The following is a 12,362-nucleotide window of genomic DNA, read 5'->3' on the forward strand; positions in this document are numbered from 1 at the left end:
TATCGTGCGATTAGTTATTTCAGCTTGCCCATTGCCTTGTGGATGACTAACTGCAGCCAATTTTTGCAGGATTCCATGTTCGCTAAAGAATTTCCTTGTACTTCTGTTATCGAGGTTCTTACCATTGTCCATTACGATGACTTTTGGTACCCCAAACCGGCAAATAATGTTGCTCCAAATGAAATGCTTTACTTCTTCGTGGGTGACGCTGGAGAAGGCTTCAGCTTCCACCCACTTGGTGAAGTAATCCGTAGCCAGAAGCACATGTTCCTTTTTTTCCATGGTTTTGGGTAATGGTCCTACTATATCAATCCCCCATTGGGCGAACGGCCATGGATTAGCCATGGTGTGCAAACCTTCGGCAGGTTGGTGCTTTATTGGACCATGGCGCTGACACTTGTCACATCGTCTTGAGTATTCCTCGGCATTCCGAGCCAGGTATGGCCAGAAATAACCTTGGGTTAGAATTTTGTGTGCGAGGGATCTTCCTCCGGAGTGGTTTCCATAATCTCCTTCATGAACTTGTTTTAGAATTGTGATAGCCTCAGTAGGGGTTAAACACTTGAGATAGGGACCGGAGAATGACCTTCGGTACAACTGGTTATTGATGATTGCGTACTTAGCCGCGGTAAGCCTAAGCTTCCTTGCCTCAGCTTTCTGATTCGGGAGAACCCCTTCCTTGAGGTAGGCCTCGATTGGATCAATCCAGCAGGGCTCGCGTGGTACTTCCGGGATCACCATCACCTCTTGCCGGGGATTAATGCTGGGTTCTTCGAGAACATCGATTGGAACAAGCCGAATCAACTCTTCATCTGAAGATGATGCGACTGCGGCCAATCGATCTGCTTCGGCATTTTCATCTCGTGGTACCTGATGGAACTCGATTTGATCGAATTCCCGGATAGCACTCTCTACAGCATCTTTGTACGATTTCATTCGTTCCTCCTTGGGAGAATATTGCCCTGTCACTTGATTGATCACAAGCTGTGAGTCACTAAAAACTTTTAAACATCGTACCTGTAGCTGTTTAGCTAGCCGAAGTCCGGCGAGCATCGCCTCATACTCGGCCTCGTTATTAGTAGATGGGAAATCTAGCAAAATTGACTGCTGCAGCTTGGTACCTTCGGGTGTTGTGATGTCAATCCCGGCTCCTGCCCTTTTCCGGTTGGAAGAGCCATCAACCCGTAACTCCCAGTATGGCTCTTGAAGTGCCGGTTCCTCAGGTTGATCTTCGTACTCTAGTAAGAAATCCGCTACCGACTGCCCCTTGTGAGATACCTTCGGTGCATAGGTGATGTCAAAAGAGCTAAGTTCAATAGCCCATTTTGTAATTCGACCAGACAGGTCTGGTTTAGCTAGGATAGCCCGTATAGGGTGATTTGTAAGTACCACTATGCTGTGAGACTCGAAGTAATGTCGAAATTTCCTCTTGGCATAAATTAACGCCAGGATTACCTTTTCTGTCTTGCTGTACCGTGTCTCGGCATCCGTCATCATTTTGCTTGTGTAAAAGATTGGGTGCTGAACCTTGCCTCCTTCTTTGATCAACACTGCGCTTGTTGCTACAGCTGATACTGCCAGGTACAGGATGATAGTGTCTCCGGGCGTTGGAGCAGAAAGGATTGGGGGTTTTGTCATGTAGCTTTTCAATTGATTGAGAGCTTCCTGATGCTGAGGTCCCCACATATCTTTGTTTTTAGATCGAATAGCATCAAAGAAAGGTTTATACTTATCAGATAATCGGGATATGAACCGGCTGAGAGCCGCAATTCGGCCGGTTAGAACTTGCACTTCCTTGCGGGTTTTCGGCTCATGGTTCTGTATGAGTGCCTTTGCCTGAGCTGGGCTTACTTCTATTCCTCTTTTATTTGCGACGTGCCCAAGGAACTGTCCTGACGAGACGGCGAATGAGCACTTGGTGGGGTTCAGCTTCATATTGTATCTCTTGAGAGTATCAAAGACCTCCTGGAGGTGCTTCGGGTGGTCCTCTTTCCGTATACTTTTGACCACCATATCATCGATATAGGCTTCAACTGTATTTCCCAGTAGATTATTGAAAATTTTATTGACAAGTCACTGGTAGGTGGCTCCGGCATTCTTTAGACCGAAGGGCATCACTCTGTAGCAGTAAGTGCCCGTTTCTGTGATGAAAGCGGTTTTCTCCTCATCTTCAGGATTCATGGGAATCTGATTATAGCCGGAGTATGCATCGAGGAATGTGAGCCTTTCATAACCCGTCGTAGCATCCACCATTTGATCAATCTTGGGCAGAGGAAAGCTATCTTTTGGGCAAGCTTTGTTAAGGTTGGTATAATCTACGCATACCCTCCATTTCCCATTCTTCTTTTGAACGACTACTACATTTGAGAGCCATTGTGGGTATTGCACCTCTCGAATGAATCCTGCTTGTAATAGTTTATTTACTTCCTCAGCTATTATGCGATTCCGTTCAGATGCGAACCGTCGGTACCTCTGCTTGACTGGCCTGAACTCTGGGTTAACCCTCAGACTATGGCATGAGACTATAGGATCGATCCCCACCATGTCCGAGTGATCCCAGGCAAAGACATCCGAATTGCACTGAATGACCCTGATCAATGCTTCCTTCTCTTCGGCTGTGCAAGATGAGCTAATGAAGGTGATCTTCTGAGGGTCTCCGAGGATTACCTCTATAGCTTCGAGGGACTCCTCGGTAGGTGCTTCAGCTTCGGCTTCTTCCTCTGCCTTGAGATACTTGGGCAGAGGGTACTGTAACTGCTATTTGATTGCGTCTTTGGGACTCGCCTCTGACTGAGGTGATTTCGACGCTTTCTTTGCTTCATGTAGCGTTAGCATGTAACATTCTTTTGCAGCAACCTGGTCTCCCCAAAGGTCGATGACCTCCTTGCTATCCGGGGATAAACACCTCATTACTTGATGAAGTGTAGAGGGGACTCCGTTCATACGATGGATCCAACCTCTCCCCATAATGAGGTTATAAGATGGATGAATCTCTGTCACGACGAAGTTTTCCTTCAGAGTCCTCTTTGCTGCAGTAACGGATAGATCGATCACCCCAAGCGGATTCACCTTAGTGCCATCAAATCCCATTACGGGGCTGGAAGTTGGCCTGATGGATGATGGTGAAACCCCCAACTGATCAAAAGCTGTTTTTGTAATGATGTTGGCGCTACTTTCCGGATCTATCAGCACTCTCCTGATCATATAATTCGCTACCAGGAGGCTGATGACTAAGGGGTCCTCATGCGGGTGCTGGACTCTAGAAAGATCATTGTTACCGAATCCAATGTTGATGCTGCCTGGTGCAACCGTGTTTACCGAAGACAATCTTCGTAACTTATGAGCCTCCCTCAGCCTGGATCTGTACAACTCTTCAGAATCTTCATCATCCTCTGACCTTCCGTGTATAGCATGGATAACCTTTACCTGGCCGCCCTCTACCCGTCGAAGGTTAACCTCCCGAGGTTTTACGTGTTCCTTCGTGGCGAGATACTCCACCAATTCTCCTCTCGCTATCATGCTTTCTACCTGTCGCTGTAGGGACCTGCAATCATTGGTGGTGTGCCCATAATCTCTATGGTAGGCACAATGTTTGCTTTTGTCCCTCTGCTCCAAGGGTTGTTTCATGGGCTGAGGAGTCATAAACCTCGTCTTATTCTCTTGGAATAGGCGCGCCAAGGTAGTACGGAGAGGGGTAAGCCTGTCCTCTATCTTTCGCCTTTTCTTAGACGCTTGGGTGACTTGTGTGGCGGTATGAGGAACCTTCTGCATCCTTGTGCTCGCAGCTTTCTCTCGAGACTTGTTTTCCACTGTGACGAGGGTAACGTGCTGTGGACGGTGGGCTACGTTTTCCTCCAACCGAATGTAGATTTGTGCCCTAGCGTTTAAAGTCTGCATATCCGGGGGGGAATATTTGACCAAGGATGTGTGAAACTTGGTTCCCTGGATCATTGCCAACTTAAATGTTTTGATTGCCGTGGCAGGGTGGCAATCTGCTATCTCCGAGGCCTCCATGTTAAACCTGGATAAAAAATCTTGCAGAGTTTCTCCCTTCCTTTGCCTTATGGTGAAAAGGCTGGCGATACTTTTCTTTTGCTTCTTATTTCCGCAATACTGAGCTAAGAACATAGTGCACAAGGTCTCATAGTTAAGGATAGACTTGTGTGGCCTATTCCTGAACCATTCTAACGCTGCTCCGGTTAAACTGGTAGGAAAAACCTTACACATCCACGGATCGTTATGATCGTCCAGTGCCATCTTTTGCGCAAAATGATCGAGATGCCGAGAGGGGTCTCCTGCCCCATCGAACTGGGTGAAGGATGGCATAGTGCACTTCTTCGGCCTCTCCACAAGGTACACCTCGTTAGTAAATGGGGTCTTGACCAAGGAGTTCTTGTGCTCCTTAGCCATCTCGGCTGGTGTCTGGACTCCCAAGAGCTTCTTTTCGTCGAAGGCATCTTGTGCGCGTGCGCCATCTGGAACGCCATTGGACCATACCGTAAGCCTATGGCTGGACTCGGCCTGTTCGTCCTGTGTGCGATGCGGGAGATTATCCAAAGCAACCGCCTCGGACCTCGTCCCTTGCTTTTGCTGAACCTCACTGGGTTGGGCCCCGTTGGGTAGTGTCTCGTTGGCTGGAGGCTCATGAACCGGAGGTAAATTCCGGGTGGGGGGTGGTGCTGCAGCATTGCCTGGTGGTGGTTGTGGCGTTAGCCTGGCCATGGCCGTGTGCAGCGTATGAGTCTGCTGCTGAAGGGCAGCTATCTGGGCGACACTCGTATCGTTTGCTTGCCGGAGTGTCTCAAATTGGTGCAAGAACTCTTCTCGCATCTTTTGCATCAATTCTATCTGTTGATTCATTGCTGACTCTCCGTTTGACATTCCAGACACGACTAAAGGATTTAATTTGAAGAACAAGTGGGAGTATATTTTTATACGGTTCCCACAGACGGCGCCAAAGTGTAGGTGCAAAATTTCGCTCAACCAATAATGATTGAGAAAAATAAAACAACTCACTCAAAAAACAATAAAAATAAATAAGAACAGTGTTTAGAGAAGCGTAAATTGCTTGATCCTTTATTGGAGGTCTTAGCCTCTATTTATACACAAAAGATTGCAAAATTATAGTAGGACTCGCCTTGCTTGCCCTCCAATTCTTTCTATATAACCATTCTTTTCTAATAGAGTTCTTTCCATTGTCGAATTTTTCATACATAGAACTTGCCTTGTACAGAACTTCCTATCAGAATTTTCCTTCTACAGTAAATCCTTCAAATGGTAGGACTTGTGCATTCTTGGGCTGAATATATTTTGATATGGCTGGGCTTGAGTAACAGGCCGGATGTTAAATACTCATAAGCTGGGCTGATGACTTCTTGATTCGGCCTTGATGGAAGTTGGAGGACAAATAACAATGGTCTTGGGCTGTAAATACCCTCAACTTGGGCTTGAGCATGATGGGCCTTATATGTCCTTGGAATGTAGACATGGGTAGTGGTGACGTGTGCGCTTTTTATTGGAGGGAGTTTTTTTCCCTCCACAGTGTATTTAATTTCATTTGGCCTTCCAAATCTTCAACTAAGCTTACGGGTCCAAGTGACTCTCAGTCAACCGTTCGTGTGGCTTTGGTCAAAATAAGGTTTCAAAGACTCTAACTAAACCTGAAGAAAATTTTCATATTGCTAGGGATAATCCAATTTCAAATAAGACGATATGAGTTATGTATATTATGATTAGTTGTATCGATCAATACCCAACGTATTGGCCGGTTTCGTAATATTTTTTAAAGGTGCGATATTATTACACTCTCATAAATCAGCCGATTAGACTGGTTTATATTTCGTTAGAGTCCGTTACACCTTGACTATTACTATTATCGTAACTAATATTGCAACTACGAACCATGATATATATATATATAGGTGATTGGATAAATGGATGGCCTAATATTCTTTAAAATGATTTGGAAATTTTGAAACACATAAATATGTCGAAATAATTAGGAGACCGAGTCATCCCGTTAACTAGAAAATAAGAAAGTATTTTTTTATAGATGGTTTTAACACATATAACGAAAACTTGTAAATGGGCCAATAAGACCGAAAAGACTAATTTTTATGAAGAGTACCAAGAAATGATGAAGGTGACTAAATAAAAAGAAATGATAGGCGACTTCAAAAATAAAGTTGAACACAATATGTGAAATGAAGTGTTATATAAACAAATGAAAATAGAGCATTCATGCCACTAACCTTATCACATGGAGTTGAGGTGGTTGGCGGCGGCGGCTACGATGATGAATATAATGGTAGAAAAGTTCTGAGGTCTTTCTCCTTGTGCTAGCTGCTAGCAGCCGACTGAAGGTTTCATTTTTGCTTATGGTGAACCTTAATTTTCTCCTAATAATTCCAAGTTAAATGTTGTTTTTTGCTGTTTTGAAGGATGTAAGATCCAAAGCTGGCCCAATATTGTTCCATGTATAATACAAATGATCTTGACAATTCTTATTTTGCTTCCAATACAGATGTCAAAATTCAAAAGAGAATTCAAATAATAGTGGACAGTATTGAAATTATAGGAATTTGAACCTTTCTTATATACACTAGTAAACCTGTACTGTACCTACCTAAGTAAAATTTAATTTAAAATTAATATTTAACAAAGTAGAAATTAATATCAAAATCAAAACTATTTTTATTACAATTTACTAATATTCTATTTATTTATATATTAGAAAATTAATAATATCAAAATCAAGACTATTTTTTATTACAATCTACTAATATTCTATTTATTTATATATTAGAAAATTATTTATAAAATTAGAAAAGATGTGGAGACTAAATAAACTAAATTATTTATATTTTTTTATATACTTATTTTCTTGTCTAATTAGAAAGACTAAATTATTTATTTTCTTTATATATTTCCTTATCTAATTAGATTTCCTTTTATTAAAAAAAAACTCATAATAAATAGGTAATTTGAGTTTTATAGAAACTCTCCTAAATAGGTAATTTTACTCTTCTAAACACCTTATATTAATTTTAAAATAGAAACTTATAATAAATAGGTAATTAAATAATTATAAATTCTAAAATATGCATTACTATTTTTATTTTTCTTCTTAGTTGGTCATGCCTCGACTGAGGCTTGAACCCCTAACCTTCCTTTGAGAAGCAAGGGCCTGATACCGCTAGGTCAAGCCTGTTGGTGCATTAACATAAAATTGACACAAGATAAAAGAGATAAAACTATAATTTTTAATTGAACTTTACAATTTTTTAATTCAATTATTGATAGGTATATTTTAAAACTCCTAAAACAATATCAAAATCAAGATTATTTTTTATTGCTACAATTTACTAATATTTTATTTATTTATATATTATTTATAAAATTGGAAAAGATATGGAGACTAAATAGACTAAATTATTTATATTTTTTATGTATATTTCCTTATCTAATTAGAAAAAACTAAATTATTTATTTTCTTTATATATTTCCTTATCTAATTAGATTTCTTTTTATTAAAAAAATTCATAATAAATAAGTAATTTGAGTTTTATAAAAACTCTTCTAAACAGCTTATATTAAATTTAAAATAAAAACGGATAATAAATAGATAATTTGTGTTATTATAAAAAAAAAAAAAAAACATACATACTGAATATATAAATTTATTATTAAAAAATAATGTACAGAAACACGTTAATGTACTAAAACTCTTTGTACTTTTAATAATATTATATAGATATAGATTTCCTTATCTAATTAGAAAGACTAAATTATATATATATATATATATATATATATATATATATATTATAAAATTAGAATTCATTTTATTAAAAAAACTCATAATAAATAAGTAATTTGAGTTTTATAGAAAACTATTCTAAACATCTTATGTTAATTTTAAAATAAAAATGGATAATAAATAAGTAATTTGTGTTATTCTAAAAAGAAACATACATACTGAACATATAAATTTATTATTAAAAAATAATATATTGAAACACACTAATGTACTGAAAAATGCATAGATATAGATATAGATATAATAAATATAGTTTTTTTTTTTGGCATGCAGCACACGATTCCCCTCTAATTGCAATCCATGTTTATGAAGTTAGAACCAACTTTTTATTGGTTATTTCACATTAAGGCTACATATGTTTTGATGTAAAATATATATATTTTTTCAAGTAAAATATATTTTTTTATTTTTATTTTTATTTTTTGGTGTTTAACAAAGATCTAGATCGAGTTTATCGGGTGAGCGTGTAAAATAAATTGTTAAAAATTAATGGGTAAGTTATTTTTATTAAGTTTTAATATTTTTTTTCTTTGTAAATATTTTACAACTAAATATCGAAAAAGAAAAAAAAAATTCTGAAATTTTTTTTACATCCAAACAAACGGATTCTAAATAGAAATTGAAATGTCATTCTTTGTCTAATTTTTATAAGAATGTAAATTTTTTTTTTTTTTTTCAAGAAAATGTGGTGCCCGTAGGACTTAGGAAGAGTGTGAACATTTCTCAAATGCATTTTAAAAAAAAATCGTGAACAATCAGAGGAAAGTATACAAAACAAATAATATATACGATTTGTCGTAATCACAATGGCCATTTTAACCCCTAAAGACAGCATTTGGTACTGATAGGGGAGTACAACCACTAATTGTTTTCTATAACACCCCATTTTTTTTTTGGCATCAACAAAGAATTCAATCTTAGTAGACTATGTTTATTTTCTAATTTTCTATAATGTTTGCCAAATCTACCTACCCCAACAAAATACTATGTTCTCAATTCTACCCTCAATTTGGTAGTCTGGTATATGTTACCATCAAAAGTATGTAACCCAAATGACTTACCAACCCTCCCACCAAAACCGAAAAAAAAAAAAAACATGATCTTTAAGATTTGGGATTCTAACATTAGTCACATCAAATTTGCTCCCTAACCCCAATTGAATCTGCTTGTTTCCAGCTCTCTTGACAAGACTACGAATTTGGGACTTGAGAAGGTAATCCCCAAATTATCATATTTTCTAAGAAAAAGTGCAATAAATTCTCTTAAACTATTAATGTATTGCAACAAACCCTTTTGAATTACAAAAAAAAAACCTCTTTAAATTATTAATTTATTACAAAAAAATAAAAAAAATAAAAAAAAATAAAACCCATAAATTATTGATTTGTTACATTCCGGTAACTGACTTGGACGAAAATAATAAAAAACTAATTTACCCTTGTTTAAAAATACATAGTTTTGACACTTATACCCTTAACTTGATGACGTGGCAAAAAAAAAAAAAAAAAAAAAAAAAAAAAAAAAAAAAAAGATTACAAATCCTTTTAAGCCCATTTGCCGTCAAACTTATCCTTCACCGCCATGTTCCACGGCAAAACGCACCAGATTTTCCAAAATCTCTCCAACGTTGACGATCCCACTCAAATAAACTCGACAGATTTATTCTCCATGGGAATTGCAAAACAATTTCTCAAAGTAAGGCCAACCAAATTTCACTCCTAACAACCACTTAGACGCTTGCTTCCGATCACCACCGCGTCGGCAAAACTCAAAAGCTGATTGGCATGTATAAGTCACCAATTTTCAGACTGATTGGTAAAATTCAAGAGGCCCTCTATGTACCACCACGAAGGAGAGATCGACAGCAGTGGAAAGTGCAAAGATCTAATAACCATTTCACGAGCTTGGGAAGGTCCGCCGACAAGTTCTCCAAGGCGGTGTGCTCGCTTCTGCTGCTCTCGCACAGCCAAGCACGAACCAATCAATTGCCTTCCCGAGCGCAAATCCTCTTTGCCAGCCGAACAACGACTCTGACTTATCTTCCACAAACCCACTGCCACCACCACACAACCACACCCAAACCAATACAAACTCAAATAATTAAGGGTAAATCATACGCTGTCAAACCCAACTGAACCACAAAACCAACCCCTGCTACCACCATCACCGTTACCTCCCTGACCAACCTTACTAACCATGCAACCACGACCTTCTTTCCATCGATTTGGAAACATTTTAGGCTAAATCATACACAATCAAATCCAATATTTGAACCCCACAAATTCACTGCCACCGCTCTTGTTACCGCTTCTTCCTCTGAGTTTTGCCTTCTCCAGCATGCAATTGTTTTTTCTCCTAAGCTTCCTCTGAAAAATCTTTCATTGATCTGCAATTTACACAAACACAAGAGCTATATAGTTTTATATATACACACACAGAAAGAAGGCGAACACGAATTATTTAATTTTTTGTGAAGAAGATAAACAGTAACTATATATATATATATATATAGACAGACGGACATAAAGGTGTGTTTGGGGGTGTTTAAAAGGTGTTTGGGTTTAATAGGAGGATATTAGTGTCTTTTCATGCCCAGGAGGGTAATATAGTCATTAAAATTAAAGTTTCAGACGATACAATCTGCTTCGACACTCCGCAGGGCGCAGCCTCTGCTATCGCCTCAGGTGACAAGGTATGTTCATCCTCTCTCTCTCTTCTCTCTCCTTTTGCATGAATCGATCATTTATATATGTTTCTTTCTTTCGTTCAGATTGTGAAAGTGCTAACTCCACTCCATATTCTTCTTACGCAAGCAAGCCTAGGCTTTGTTTTAATTCCTTCGTTTTTAGGAGTGTAAAGAGAATTAGAATTGGATTAGGAAAGAGTTAGAATTGAACTAAATAAATCCCGAGTAGAATAGGATTATTATTTTAATTGGTAACTTATTTAGTTGACCCTCTTGTTATATATGTATATATAGTCAGAAAGAAGAGCGCTCATCAAGCCAACTTTTCCCCTTCCTGCATGAATCCTTCTACCGCTGAGAAAAGCGAAGCCATGATAAAACGAGTGAATCCTTGTGCCGCTGACAAGAGCGAAGCCATGATAAAACGAAGAAGAATGCGAAGAAATTCATATGGTGACACGCCATATGAAATCAAACACATTATACTCTTGAGACTACCCGTCAAGTCTGTGTTGCGATTCAGGTGCGTTAGTAAATCATGGCTTGATGCAATTTCCGATCCCCAATTCGCGAGATCACGTCTCAATGAATCAATTAAGTTTGACCGTCAAAGTATCATCCGCTGGGGCTACAACGGACGTAAGCACAAAAATTTCGACTCCATAGCCTATGACTGCAGTGATAATTCACAGCAAAAACTATGCTTTCCATTTAAGAAGTATAGGAAAGCTGCTGTATTGAGTTGTTCTTGTAATGGTTTAGTACTGTTGTTTCTGGACGACATATGTGTACTGTGGAATCCATCCACTGGAGCATACAAGAGGTTCTCACGTCCTCCTAAATATCACAATTATCCACCACGTGGATTTTGCTATGATTCTTTCCTGGATGATTACAAGGTGCTGTTTTTCCGTGCAAGAGATTTTGTGGTTTACAGTTTCAGAAGTCAATCCTGGACAGAGGCTAAGCACTTCCCTTATTTGGGTTATCGCAGTGGTTCTGGCGTTATTGTCAATGGAGTGTTACACATGGTTGCTTATAAAGACTTGATCAATAATAATGATAATAGAGAGTCGTCGACCTCTGCTAAAGTTGGACCTCCCTCTCCCGGTAGATTGGGCATGGTTGGAACCTCTGATCCACCAACTTTTATGTTCGGTGATTCCTACAAAGAACATCTCCTCGTTTCTTGCAATGCAAAACCCGTTACAAACCAATCTAAGAAGCAATATGGGTGTGTGATTGTTTACTTTGACACGGTGGATCACAAGTTCATGGAGATGCCATCACCAAATTGTATAAATGATGGAGATATGTTTGATTTGACGGTTTTGAAGGGATGCCTCAGTTTATATTTTAGTACCAGTGATATGAACTATTTTGAGGTGTGGACTATGGAGCAATATGGTGAGCATCATTCTTGGACCAAGTTAATTGTCATCCCACACTGGATACGTGAGAGACATATAAGTTCTTTGAAGCTATTGTGTGTTACCAAGGAAGGTAAAATTGTGATGATACTTGATGACAAAAAACTATTCATCTATAATCCTAAAAACAACACGTGCACTCCTCTTGGACAAACAGAGGTTGACGCTAGGCTACGGGCAGTTTCTATTGTGGATAGTTTGGTTTTTCCCATTCCAACACCTCAAGGAAAACGAAAGAGTTAAAAACCTACAATTGTAAGGAAGTCCATCAAATAATTTCTATTTTTCTAGTTTGTAAGTTAATTAATGTCTTATGATTGTTATGTTTGATATTAGATATTGAAAGAAATATAAATTGTTCCTTTTGTATGGAAAAAAATGGCGTAATTGTTCTGTTTTGTTTTTGTTGTGTTAATTAATTACCATA

The 12,362-nt window shown here is 38.4% G+C and overlaps 1 protein-coding gene across 1 annotated transcript; it reads left to right on the forward strand.

Annotated features, from left to right (window-relative positions):
- Positions 1-10,843: 10,843 nt before the first annotated feature.
- On the forward strand, positions 10,844-12,178 carry LOC132273001 (F-box/kelch-repeat protein At3g06240-like). The gene has a single exon (XM_059774048.1). It carries the CDS (start codon positions 10,844-10,846, stop codon positions 12,176-12,178), a length of 1,335 nt encoding a protein of 444 aa, XP_059630031.1.
- Positions 12,179-12,362: the final 184 nt, after the last annotated feature.

Source organism: Cornus florida, unplaced genomic scaffold (genome assembly GCF_030987335.1).
Source record: "Cornus florida cultivar Cherokee Brave unplaced genomic scaffold, ASM3098733v1 CherokeeBrave_3.0.0_Hap2_Chr09, whole genome shotgun sequence".
Lineage (NCBI taxonomy): Eukaryota > Viridiplantae > Streptophyta > Magnoliopsida > Cornales > Cornaceae > Cornus > Cornus florida.

Excerpts from the sequence above, each read along its gene's own strand:
- LOC132273001 (XM_059774048.1), top strand. The coding sequence starts at position 10,844 with ATGAATCCTTCTACCGCTGAGAAAAGCGAAGCCATGATAAAACGAGTG.